The 14,187-nt window shown below is 36.1% G+C and overlaps 1 protein-coding gene across 1 annotated transcript in view; it reads left to right on the top strand.

The window, feature by feature from the left end:
- Window positions 1-14,187, top strand: part of DACH2 (dachshund family transcription factor 2) — an 804,038-nt gene that overhangs the window by 270,182 nt on the left and 519,669 nt on the right. Inside the window, exon 2 of the mRNA XM_045470953.1 lies at window positions 3,793-3,831. Coding sequence (XP_045326909.1) covers window positions 3,793-3,831 — 39 coding nt within the window. The remainder of the gene's footprint in view (window positions 1-3,792; window positions 3,832-14,187) is intronic.

The raw sequence follows: 14,187 nt of genomic DNA on the forward strand, positions 1-14,187 counted from the left end.
TTACTCGACACATCCCCAAAGGCAAGGGAATTAAAAGCCAAAGTGAATTACTGGGACCTTATGAAGATAAAAAGCTTCTGCACAGCAAAGGAAACAACCAACAAAACTAAAAGGCAACCAACGGAATGGGAAAAGATATTTGCAAATGACATATCGGACAAAGGGCTAGTATCCAAAATCTATAAAGAGCTCACCAAACTCCACACCCGAAAAACAAATAACCCAGTGAAGAAATGGGCAGAAAACATGAAAAGACACTTCTCTAAAGAAGACATCCAGATGGCCAACAGGCACATGAAAAGATGTTCAACGTCGCTCCTTATCAGGGAAATACAAGTCAAAACCACACTCAGATATCACCTCATGCCTGAAATATCACTCAGTCAGAGTGGCCAAAATGAACAAATCAGGAGACTATAGATGCTGGAGAGGATGTGGAGAAACGGGAACCCTCTTGCACTGTTGGTGGGAATGCAAATTGGTGCAGCCGCTCTGGAAAGCAGTGTGGAGGTTCCTCAGAAAATTAAAAATAGACCTACCCTATGACCCAGCAATAGCACTGCTAGGAATTTATCCAAGGGATACAGGAGTACTGATGCATAGGGGCACTTGTACCCCAATGTTTATAGCAGCACTCTCAACAATAGGCAAATTATGGAAAGAGCCTAAATGTCCATCAACTGATGAATGGATAAAGAAATTGTGGTTTATATACACAATGGAATACTACGTGGCAATGAGAAAAAATGAAATATGGCCTTTTGTAGCAACGTGGATGGAACTGGAGAGTGTGATGCTAAGTGAAATAAGCCATACAGAGAAAGACAGATACCATATGGTTTCACTCTTATGTGGATCCTGAGAAACTTAACAGAAACCCATGGGGGAGGGGAAGGAAAAAAAAAAAGAGGTTAGAGTGGGAGAGAGCCAAAGCATAAGAGACTGTTAAAAACTGAGAACAAACTGAGGGTTGATGGGGGGTGGGAGGGAAGGGAGGGTGGGTGATGGGTATTGAGGAGGGCACCTTTTGGGAGGAGCACTGGGTGTTGTATGGAAACCAATTTGACAATAAATTTCATATATTAAAAATAAAATAAAATAAAATAAAAGTTTATTTATTTATTTATTTATTTATTTATTTATTTATTTAGAGAGCACATGAGTAGGGGATGGGGAGAGAGAGAGGGAGAGAGAATCCGAAGCAGGCTCCACACTGTCAGTGCAGAGCCCAGTGTGGGGTCAAACTTACAAACTGTGAGATCATGACCTGAGCCGAAGTCAAGAGCTGGTTGCTTAACTAACTGAGTCACACTGACACCCCCAAATTTTCTATCTTTTTATTGAGGGTCTCGCTGAGGATTTCCACTCTTTGTTCAAGTCCAGTGAATTATCTTTATGACCATTACTTTAAGTTTTCTATTAGTCATATTACGTATCTTTGATTCATTTAATTCTCTTGCTGTGATTTCATCCTCTTTTTCATTTGGGTCATATTCCTTTGTGTCCTCATTCTGTCTAGCTCACTGTCTGTTTCTATATGTTAGGAAAGTCAGGTAAGTCTCCGTCTCTTGAAAGAAGTGACGTTATGAAGAAGAGGTCCTGTCATGCGCTGCAATGCAATGTCCCCTGTTTTCCATAACCTGGCACGTCAAAGGTGTATTCTATGTTTGTTGTATATACCCTGCTATTATTGTGTCTGAGGTGTTTTTACCTTCAGTACAGTCATCTGCAGTGGCTCTCTTTGCCTCTTGTAGTCATGGTTTGGTCCCTGTGTTAGTGAGTTTGAAGCTGCCTTAGGCTTGAGTTGAATCAGACCAGGCATTTGCCAGAGCTATGGCAGCACCAAACTGCAGGGCACTCTCCCTATCTTTTCCCCTGAGAAGCTGTCATTGGTGGGCGGGTCCTAGAATCAGAGCAGATGTATATGCCTCTGCTGGGTTTGCAGTCAGAATTGCATGTGTGGGTATCTTCCTCTTTCCCTAGGGCAGGGATCACTTTGGAGTGGTGGTGGCCTCTGTCATGTTTGCTTCACCCTGCCAGACTTATGGCATTACTTTGGATGGTCTCCTGACAAAGGCCTGTTGGAGAGGGCATGTCTATAGGAGAATGTGGGGTGGGGCGCACAGTGTCAGCAAGGTCTATGCTGCTGTACTGTAGGAGGTTACCCTCAGCCACCCTGGGAAAACTCTTCCCCAATCTGGGATGGAGGGGATAGTCTGTAGATGAGCACAGGGGTGGGGCAAGATTTGTGGAGAGTATTCATCTGCAGTAGTTCCCACAGTTGTCTGGGTAGGTAGGCTGTAGGGCAGGAGAGGGAAATGCCCCCTGCCAGCTCTTTTTTTCTAGAAGTCCTCAAAGAGCTCTTCCCTAGCACCTGCTCTGACATTAGTAAATAAATCTCCTTCCTGTATACCCCAGGCATTTTTCAAACCACTGCTTCTATGCTGTATTTCAGTGGGGCTGTTTGTTATGCTGTTTATTTAATGGCAGGCACTCAGGTTGCAATTGCCCTCTGGATCTTCCAGAGTGGAGTTGCTGAATTTTAAAGTTCCATGTGTTAAGCCCTACTGATTGTTAAGAACAAACAAAGTTAGGTTCCTTTGGTTTTCAAAGCCAAATATTATGGAGATTCATCTTCCCACTTTGGGTTCCCCATGCCTGTCATGTTTGGTGTAGGGTCTGCTCCCCTTTATTTTCTTTGCCCAAGGTATCCCTCCCTTCCATGGACAGTCCTACATGTCAGTTTGACTCTTAACTATATCTCTGCCCTTTCTACCCTCTTTAATGTGGCATCTTTTCTACATTTATCTATGGAGAGTCTGTTCTGTCAGTCTTTGGGTCATTTCCTGGTTTATTTACTCTAATGTGGATGTTATCTAGGTGTAACCATGGGACGAGGTGAGCCAAGGGTCCTCCTACTCTGCCATCTTCTGTGGAAGCAATATGTTTTAGATTTCACTGTTCTTCACTAAGGAGTTTGTAAACAGTGGGAAATACTATACTACTGGAAAAAATGTTTGCTTTCTTAATTAAGCTAATCTTGTGGGATTTTTTTTATTAATCTCTTTTGCATGTGTTTATTTTGTGTGGATGTGTGTATGACTCTGTGTGTGTGTGTGTGTGTGTGTGTGTGTGTGTGTGTGTGTAACCCTTTTGGGGAGGATGTAAGATAGTTCATTATTGCTCCAGAAATAAATATACAGTGAGCTATGTGATTACATGGCCCCATGTTTAGAAAATTAAGGCATAAAACTGATATTGGCTCACTGTCATCATCCTGTTGGCCAAATAAAAAAATTAAAAAAAAAACCTAGAAGGGGATTTTTTTTCCTCTAAAAGTATTGGAACACCCATTGGGATGGGAAGAAAACTCTTGAGAGAAAGGAAGAAGATTCAATATTGCTGAATTTTTTTTTTTGGAATTGTTATGACCCGAGGCCATTTTTATAAACAGAAATCTATAATCTTATTTCCTTGCCTTCATATATGGAAAAGCCCTAAACCACATGACATTTCAGATTATTCTTTACCCAGTGGGGATTAGACCAGAAATATAATACCATTGTCCATATAATTTACAATATTATCTAATAACAATTCAAGCTTTTCTACCTTCTTTGTGCTCTTCCTTTCTGGTGTTTCATTGTATGTAACCTATCTAAAATTCTTGAAGAATTTAAGATTTTTGTGTGTGTGAAATATAATAAAGCCTTGATTAATTGGAAGCTAACTATCCAGAACTCTTGATTAACCAGTTTTATTTATTTATTTTTTGCTACACTCTCCTTTTAGAAGGAAGAGGCAAATGACAAGAAAACAAGCTGTTAACAGGTATTTATGTATTTATTTTTTTAAAATCAACTTTCTGGGAATGTCCTGGAGCCTGTACAAATTCAGCCCAACTTTAATAATTTTGTTTCCTGTACTATACTTATTAAGGTAGGAGAGTAGAGCTGTTGAAATGTTTCAGAACAAATGTTGAATCTTTCTTAATCCTTGGTAAAAAGAAAAATGAAATCCAAATAGCTAATTAGATCCTGTCTATTTGAAGGTACTAGTTAATTTGTGTTGCTGTAGTTTCACTATTGACAGTAATCATTTATATCTCTTAACTGAGAATGGATCCTAGGACCATGTAGTGGGGAGATGACTTCCAGCCACAGGAAGTAACTCCTTCCCTGGGAACTAAAGCAGAGTCTAGAGAAAGGCTACAAAATTGATGTGGGTTGAGTGAGGGTCACTGACATGAAAACCATGACAACTTTGTAAAACAGTGAGAAGATAATTCACTCCCCTCATGACTCTGGAATGCTTAGGAAGGTACATTCACTTTTGAAGGGCAGCACAGACTATTAAGTGTGGTATAGCAATAATGGAAACAAAATAGGCCATCTATTCTGTAATTATTCTAAGCATTAGGCATGGGTATATTTTGTAAGCATGCTAGTAGTTCTAAAATATTCAAAATTATTTTTTTCTAAAAATATATTTTTAAAAAATAGTTTGAAATCTAGGAAGATTTATGCTTGAAACTTCCTGAAATATCTATGACAATTTCAGTTGAATTGCAATCAGAGATACCATATTGCTCTAGGCTTTATACCTTTTAGGTTGTAATGGGGAAAATAATGGACAGTAACTCAGAGAAGCAAGGGAAGAGGAAGGAAACCCATCATGCTCAAGTACATTTTTTAAAAAGATTTTTTTTTTATCTTTTAAGTAATCTGTACACTCAACATGGAGCTCAAACTCACAACCCTGAGATCTAGAGTCTCATGCTCTACTGACTGAGTCAGCCAGGCATCCTATAAAGTTCATTTTGATATTTCCTGGCAATACTTCCCCCTCTTCTCTTCCATGGACCCTTCTCACGTTAAGTCACCCTTTGGGGACTTTTCCCCAATATCTTCAGGGCTGCCCTTGATACGTTTTATCCATATTTTTGTACAACAAAAATGTCATAGGGTTGTGGGGGAGAAGGGAACCACACCATGTGATTTATTCTGGATTTTCAACATAGAAAATTGAAAGCACTATGGTGATGTTTGCAATATCTGGGATATTTCCTATACTAAATGTTACTTTTAAATATCATGCACACTAAATAATACCCAAGTGACCTGAAGCAGTGGATGCGCCTCCTTAAGTGCCAAACTTTCCATTGGACACTTTTGTGTTATGGGAGATTAGAACCCACTAGATTTCATTAATGAATGATTTTAACCGAAAAATTTAAATGGATTGAGTTTTGAGTTAAGGTTTGGGATTTTGAAAGTAATTTTTTTTAATTTTATATGAGTACAATTGAATTCAGACATTGAAATTTACTTTCATTGTATTTTAATTTTACTAGTAAAATGACATGCAAATTAATGCAATGCCCTCTTATTTAATTAATTATAACAGTAGTTTATCACTATAGATTTATTTTTTTTAATTTTTATTTTTGATAGAAAGAGCACTCAAGTGAGGGAGGGACAGAGAGAGAGGGGGTCCAAAGCAGACTCTGCACTGATAGCAGCAAGCCCAACATGGGGCTGGAACTCACAAATTGTGAGATCATGACCTGAGCTTAAGTCAGACGCTTAACTGACTGAGCCACCCAGATGCCCCTGTATAGATTTATTTTATTTTATTTTATTATTTTATTTTATTTTATTTTATTATTTTATTTTATGAAATTTATTGTCAAATTGGTTTCCATACAACACACAGTGCTCATCCCAACAGGTGCCCTCCTCAATGCCCATCACCCACTTCCCACTCTCTCCCACCCCCCATCAACCCTCAGTTTATTCTCAGTTTTTAAGAGTCTCTTATGGTTTGGCTCCCTCCCTCTCTCTCTCTCTTTTTTTTTTTTTTCTTTCCCCTCGCCCATGGTCTTCTGTTAAGTTTTTCAGGATCCACATAAGAGTGAAAACATATGGTATCTGTCTTTCTCTGTATGACTTATTTCACTTAGCATAACACTCTCCAGTTCCATCCACATTGCTACAAAAGGCCACATTTCATTCTTTCTCATTGCCAAGTAGTATTCCATTGTGTATATAAACCACAATTTCCTTATCCATTCATCAGTTGATGGACATTTAGGCTCTTTCCACAATTTGTCTATTGTTGAAAGTTCTGCTATAAACATTGGGGTACAAGTGCCCCTATGCATCAGCACTCCTGTATCTCTTGGGTAAATTCCTAGCAGTGCTATTGCTGAGTTATAGGGTAGATCTATTTTTGATTTTTTGAGGAAACTCCACATTGTTTTCCAGAGTGGCTGCACCAGTTTGCATTCCCACCAACAGTGCAAGAAGGTTCCCGTTTCTCCACATCCTTGCCAGCACCTACAGTCTCCTGATCTTCATTTTAGCCACTCTGACTGGCGTGAGGATATACCTCAGTTTGGTTTTGATTTGTATTTCCCTGATGAGGAGTGACGTTGAGCATCTTTTCATGTGCCTGTTGGCCATCTGGATGTCTTCTTTAGAGAAGTGTCCATTCATGTTTTCTGCCCATTTCTTCACTGGATTGTTTTTCAGGTGTGGAGTTTGGTGAGTTCTTTATAGATTTTGGATACTAGCCCTTTGTCTGATATGTCATTTGCAAATATCTTTCCCATTCTGTCGGTTGCCTGTTAGTTTTGTTGACTGTTTCCTTTGCAGTGCAGAAGCTTTTTATCTTCATGAGGTCCCAAGAATTCATTTTTGTTTTTAATTCCCTTGCCTTTGGAGATGTGTCAAGTAAGAAATTGCTGCGGCTGAGGTCAGAGAGGTTTTTATAGATTTATTTTATATTGATCAGAGCACACATTACATATGTACATATATAGGTAGTGCATTCTTACATTTCCTGTGATCTGAGAAAAACCATTAAATGTTCTTAAAAGTATATATACTGATTCACTCGCATAAACTACAGAGAAACAGGAGACTTGCAAACTCTAATGCCTACTGAGGCAAGGCTGGTAAAGTAAATGAAAGACCATAAGCAATAGGGATTGGTGGGGACTATGGTGACCTAGAGAGTATGTATTCTTTCCAAAGGTGGAAGCTATTACTTAGCTCAACTTATTGCTACCATCTAGGGAATGTAGGCCCAATGTTGTTAAGCTCTCAGTTTTTATTTTTTATTTTCATTAATTTTTTTAGAGAGAGAAAAGAGTGGGAGAGAGTAGAGGGAGAGGAGCATAGGGAGAGAGGGAGAGAAAGAATCTCAAGCAGGGTCCATGCCCAGTGTGGAGCCTGATGTGCGGCTTGATCTCATCAACCGTGAAATCAAGACCTGAGCTGAAATGAAGAGTTGGTTGCTTATCTGACTGAATCACCCAGGTCCCCCAGGTTCTGAGTTTTTAAGAGAAGCTGGGGATGCAGATTTTTACCTGAAATTCCCTAATTCTTCTTAAATGTTGGTAACCAACTCAATAAAAAGCAAAACAAAAACAAAAGAAAAGAAAAAGAAAGAAATACTGTGCAGGTTAAGCAAAATCATCTGTGGTCTGCATCTAGCCCATGGGCTCTCAGTTTGCTTTAAACTGTAAATCCTCTAGATATTGTAATTTAAAAAAATCACAATATATTATAAATACACCCAAAGGCCTTGATGATAGAAAAATCCATGTAAAGTGAATTAAAAATAAATGGAGTGTTGGGGCACCTGTGTGGCTCAGTCAATTGAGCCTCCGATTTCTGCTCAGGTCATGACCTCACAGTTTGTGAGTTTGAGCCCTGTGTCGGGCTCTGTGCGGACAGCTCAGAACCTGGAGCCTGCTTTGAGTTCTGTGTCTCCCTCTCTCTCTCTGCCCCTCCCCACCCCTGCTCACACTCTGCTATCTCTCTCTCTCAAAAATAAACATTAAAAAAATTTCTTTTTAATTAAAAAAATAAATGGAGTGTTTGTAAATAATTCTCCTCATACTCAAAATTGCGGCTATGCACTTCGTGATTTTTCCTTTCTATATGGAAATAACCAGGATAATTCTTCCTTAATTTGGTTTGAAAATTATGATAAAATTATGAATTTTTTCCTTTCATATTTATCAATGAAATGCAATATGAAAGATCATTACTTCCACATCCAAAGAGAACATTTAAATATAGGTTCTGTCACATAACATAATTAAAACTTCTGGTGCTTTAATAGGAAGAAAGCCATAAGAAAGCCATATATATATATATATATATATATATATATATATATATATATGGCATGTGTTCTTTTAATTTTAAGTTGACTTGTCTTTCAACAAATTTCCAATTTCTTCTAAAAAATTCCTTTATTTTTTATACATGGTTAAAATAAGAAATAAAAGAAATGTAAGTAGTTAATAAAAGTTCATTTGAACCTTTAATTGGCATTGGCAAATATAAAACAAAAGTTAGTTATCTGAAATTTTATTAAGAAGTAACTCTTTGACTAATGTGAGACTTCATTTGTTTATCTGTCTTGCCTTGGACCTTAGAATGTAATCTCACTGTGCTACAATGCTTTTAATGTTTGTATACCCCTTTCATCACTGGCAATTCAAAAGCATATTTGTCTAAAAAGGAAACAATTAAATTCCAGTCTTTCTAGGAAAAAAAAAGAAAAAAAAAACCTCCATTGCTAAACCTGCTTTAATGGCTCCTATGATCTGCACCATATATCCTTAGGATAGTCAGTTAACATTGTCATTTGTGGTGAGAAACTTATCAGAGGATTTAAAAAAATAGAAAACTGAAAAAGAAAGATAAAGAATTCACAGTTCTTTTAACTAAAAATGCCCGTCCTTTGTCAGCAAATTATTCTAGTTGCAGATTTAACACAGGCATATATGAAAGATTAGAAATTGTTGGGCAATTGGTCAACACATATGACAATTTGCAAAATAAGTGATATTTACTTAGATAAAATTTCAGTAGACTGTGCTGCCCTCTCTAGATCGTCAAATAGTTTTGACCACAAGTAATCTGTTGTGTAATAAAGATGAGCCATGTTTAAATATACTAATTAATTACAACTATTGTGTAAAAACTCTAACTAGAAATTCTTAGTTAATTGATTAGTCCTTACAGATAATTTAAGAAATGTTCTTTGATACAATAAACCAGTGTAGACATATAACTGAGATAATTCAGGAAAAATTTCAATAAACATCTCCTACTTTCATTTTGCCAGGACATGATAATATCTAACATTTTTCAGACATGATATCCCAGATTACTTTATTTTATTTTATTTTATTTTATATTTTATTATTTATTATTTTTAAAAAATTTTTTAATGTTTTATTTATTTTTGAGAGAGAGAGAGAGAGAGAGAGAACGAATGGGGGAAGGGCAGAGAGAGAGGGAGATACAGAATCTGAAGTAGGCTCCAGGCTCTGAGCAGCTAGCACAGAGCCCAATGCCGGGCTTGAACACATGAACCGCGAGATCATCACCTGAGCCACAGTTGGATGCTTAACTGACTGAGCCACCCAGGCACCCCAATTTTATTATTTTTAAAATATTTACTATTTATTTTGAGACATAGAGAGAGAGAGAGAGAGAGAGAGAGAGAGAGAGAGAGAGAGAGAAACATGAGAGAAAGTGCAGGGTAGGGTCAGAAAGAAAGGGAGGGAGAGATTCCTAAGCAGGGCCCATGCTGTCAGCACGGAGCCTGATGCAGAGTTTGATCCTATGAACCGTGAGATCATGACCTGAACTGAAATCAAGAGTCTGAGGCTTAACTGACCTACCCACCCAGATGCCTCATTTCCCAGGTTATGTTAGTTCATTTAATCTTCATAACAACCGTACAAAGTAGGTGATATTATTCTGATCTTGTCTTACAGATAATGGCACTGAGGCACAGAGGTTAAATGACTTATCTAAGGCCTCACAGCCAACAAATATCAGAGCCAGCTTTTGAATCAAGTCTGTCTGATTACAAAGCTCATATACTTTGGATGAGTATATTTTATAACCTGACAACTGGAATCAGACTAATTACCAAAACACTTTAAATATCTATATCTATATCTATATCTATATCTATATCTATATCTATATCTATATCTATCTATATCTATATTTACTAAAAAATGACATTATTCTGAAATCAATTTTGTAGCACCATTTTGATTGGGTAATAAACTAGCAAGATTAATTATAAATTAGCTCAAATACAAAGAGCAGGTTAATAATGAAAGATATTCGTTGACCAATAACAAAGTCTACATTTTGCTACATTTGATTCAGAACTCATTTTTTAAAAATGTATCTGTAAAGCATTATTGATATGACTAACACTAATCTCCTTTCTCTTCCACCCTTCATTAGAGTTAACCACTGTTTTAAAATTTGTGTGAATTATTGTTGTTTTTTAAATAACATGTGTGTTTATGCAGTATTCGTTTTTGTGTTTTTAAAATGTATCTAAATGGTTTGGTACTGTATTATCCTTTTGTAATCATTGTTTTAACATGTTTTCGAGATTTATCCATGTTGATACATGCTGATTTAGTTCATTTACTTTTTAATTGTCCATTCTATTTAATTGCATAAGTATACCACAGTTGGATTATTCTTTACTATATTGATGGACATTTAGGTTGTTTTCAATTTCTTTTTATTACATACAGTGCTGTAAATGGACATCATGTTTTATTGTGACATTGTGGGAGAATTTCTCTGGGGTATAAACCTAGAAGTAAAATCATTGAGTTGTGAGCTATGCACATCTTCAACTTTAATATTTATTGCTAAATTGTTTTCCAAAAGTGTTCTGATTTACACTCCCACTAGTGTTATACAATAGATCCTATTTTCTCACATTCTTGCCAATGTAGTAGATATCTTTAACAAACAATTCCTTTTAAGAAAAAATAATTATATTATTGATTCTCATTCATGATTATACACAGAGATGAAACACTGATTCTGATCACTTAGTGCACATAACAATGTTTACTGAAACTATTTGCTTCATTATTCTTCATTTTAAAACATATGTAGTTCAGATAAGGATAAGAATACTATTTAAAATTTGTAAAGTATTTTCCAGGTTACAGAGAACTTTCTCATAAAGCCTCGTTTGATGAGATAGTGTGGTATAGCAGGAAGACCTCTGGAAAGAGTCAGAGAAGTCCACGGACTTAAAACAACTCTGAAAATAACTCCGTGACTTGGGATATCAATTGCCATATCTGTAAAATTAGGATGTTGGACCAAGAGCTCTCTTAGAGACATATTATAACTTTTGTTATATAATACATACCTTCCCTTTTCCCTGAAGATATAATTTATTTATTGTGCATGAAGTACAAAGACAATATTAAATTTTATCAATTTGTGAAAAGTGTTATTACACCCTCTGGCATAGTTAAGATTATAAGTGTTTCTTATTTATATTCTATTTATCTTTGTATTTCTCTTAATTCAAATAATCTCAGCATTATAAATACAAAACAGTAGTAACACACCATTTTGAATTAATCTTCAATGTTTCCTATTCTGAATCATTGCATTATAAATGCTGAAATACAATGGAAGTTCAACTACAATTTATTATGGCTTTATGTTTCTTTGAAGTTCTTTTTATGTACATTTCAGATTCAGAGAAGAGGGCTTTCAATATTTTCAACTCACATAAGATTTGATTCCAATAGTGCTTTTATGACACTGCACATAACTACTTAAAGTAGAAGGAGGAGTCAGGTTGACTATTCTGTATATACTGTATTTCTTTTTGGATAAGGGGGGTTAACCAATTGGATTTTATGTTTGGAAAGATTTTTGATTAGGAAGAGCTGGAACTGTACCCTGGAGTTTAACAAAGAGCTTTTGGAGTTTCTTAGATGCTTTGTGTACTGGAAAGAACATCCAGTTAGAAATGTAACTGTCTAATATTGTAAGAGATTAAAGTAGAAAAGGTGCACAGTTGAAACTGATTTTATTTAAACTCCAGGAATTGCCAGTATACCACACAAACACACTCACATACCCTCACACATTTACACACACACGTATATCCTGTCTCTTGCATAGAATATCTATTATTTTCAATTACTTTAAAAAAGAAATCTTTTAGGACATGAATATAGTTATATTTTTAGTGATGCTTCTACTTATGGAAGATGGCAGTTCTGGCAAACAAAATCTAAATCAGTTTATCTCTTATAATGATGACATTTTGGGGGGCTTCTCTATAAGTAGTCCTGGGAAAAATTTTGACGATGGCATTGGTGGGAGGTAAACTAACTTCTTACAATGTAACAATCAGATATTACAAGAAAATTGTGGTTCACACACTTCGTTCAGATGATCTCCAGTTTAATACAGTTCACATATGTAAACCTCATTGTTCAACTGTGACAATAAGCCTAGAGAATCCCACATAAGTTGCTTTTGAGTGTTTTTACCTTGTTTAATCTATTTGTGAACTATTTGTGAATTTCTGAACTATTTGTGAACTCACTATGGGACTCATATTTAAGAACTTTCATTGCTATTTTTGCTAATTGGAACCCCATCTTATAGTTTAAGCATACTCTGAAAACCACTATTTTGCTTTCTCTGTTACTTCCACAAGTTCAGAGGAACTTGTGCCAAATTATTCTAGGTTAATTTTGCCTAGACCCTACCTATCCTATGTGGGTATTTAATTAGGTTATCTAACTCAATAAGCACTAAACAAATCACTTAAATTTTTTTTTTCAACGTTTATTTATTTTTGGGACAGAGAGAGACAGAGCATGAACGGGGGAGGGGCAGAGAGAGAGGGAGACACAGAATCGGAAACAGGCTCCAGGCTCTGAGCCATCAGCCCAGAGCCCGACGCGGGGCTCGAACTCACGGACCGCGAGATCGTGACCTGGCTGAAGTCGGACGCTTAACCGACTGCGCCACCCAGGCGCCCCAAAATCACTTAAAACACAAGATAACACACAAAACCTTAAACTAGTTTCTTTAAATCAGAACATTTTCAGAACAGCACTTCTTGGACATAACACACTAAGTGTTTGACAAGACTATTGAAAAATCATTAATTAAAAAAATAAATATGGCTGACAAGTATTTATTATGAAAATAGGAAAGGAGGAAATACAAGCATTGTTGTATTGCCTTTATCATCTGTGTTTCTAAAAAGTGCTTCTGTTTACATTTGAGATGTTAATATTAACGGATCTTTATTTACAAAACCATTTGTAGTTGTTCTTTATATTATTCCTTTTTCTTTCTTTTAAGGAGTACTGACACTTGTTAGATTAAACAAAGCCTTGCAAACAACATTTATCTTTTATCTACAAAACATCAAAATCATGGATATTTTTATCTTTACCTCTATCTCCAAGAATATCCATGTGTTTTGCCATGGATGGTATCTAGATAATAATACTATATTACTATGGAAAATTCTCCTTTTTGCTATTATTGAATACCCAGTTTGAACCTTGAGCAAGTCATTTACATGAAGTTTCCTTGGGATTACCTACATTCTTGTCCACTCTGACCTTGTAATTTTGCTCACAGTTGGAAATGTAATGCAGAATGACTAAGATAATGTTGTTTATACACACTTTAAGTGGATTGACATTATAGTCAAGCAAGTGTCATATCACCCAAAGTGAAGGAACACTTAATTACCATAATCCCATGAATACTAAAACTTCTTGGCCATGTGTAGCATAATAATGTGCAATGTTCTGCATGTTACTTTTAATAATGTGAAGGTACAATTCATTAGGTCTCAGGCTGTTGTTTCTTTAATGTAAATGAAAGGAAAGTAGACTTATAGAAGGAAAATGGACTTTGTAGTAGGATACTTGTCTTAATGTTCAGGTGAAGTTTATCTTAAAAAAAACTTAGAAGAGTTGCCTAGTGATATGAAAATGAAAAGGCTGATAAAATATCCATAAATCTAGATACCAGGAAGTAGGGTGACAGACCATGAATTTCTCTGGAGGGTGCAGGGTAGATTTAATTAAATGACTGAGACAGGATAAAGAAGAAAGGCTGATAACTACCTATTATGCAATGGGGAACATGTCATTAATTTACAAAGACAGTGGTGACATTTTCTATACTTGTATAGCCCTAATCTTAAAAGTTTGCCAGTGTAACTAACTAATTGCTAAAATGGAGTTGATTCTATGACCCAGTATGAGTGCATTTAAAAGGCAATGCATTATTCCTTAATTGGTAGGGTTTGTAATACATCTTGATGAATGCTACA

Source organism: Leopardus geoffroyi, chromosome X, assembly GCF_018350155.1.
Source record: "Leopardus geoffroyi isolate Oge1 chromosome X, O.geoffroyi_Oge1_pat1.0, whole genome shotgun sequence".
Classification (NCBI taxonomy): Eukaryota; Metazoa; Chordata; class Mammalia; order Carnivora; family Felidae; genus Leopardus; species Leopardus geoffroyi.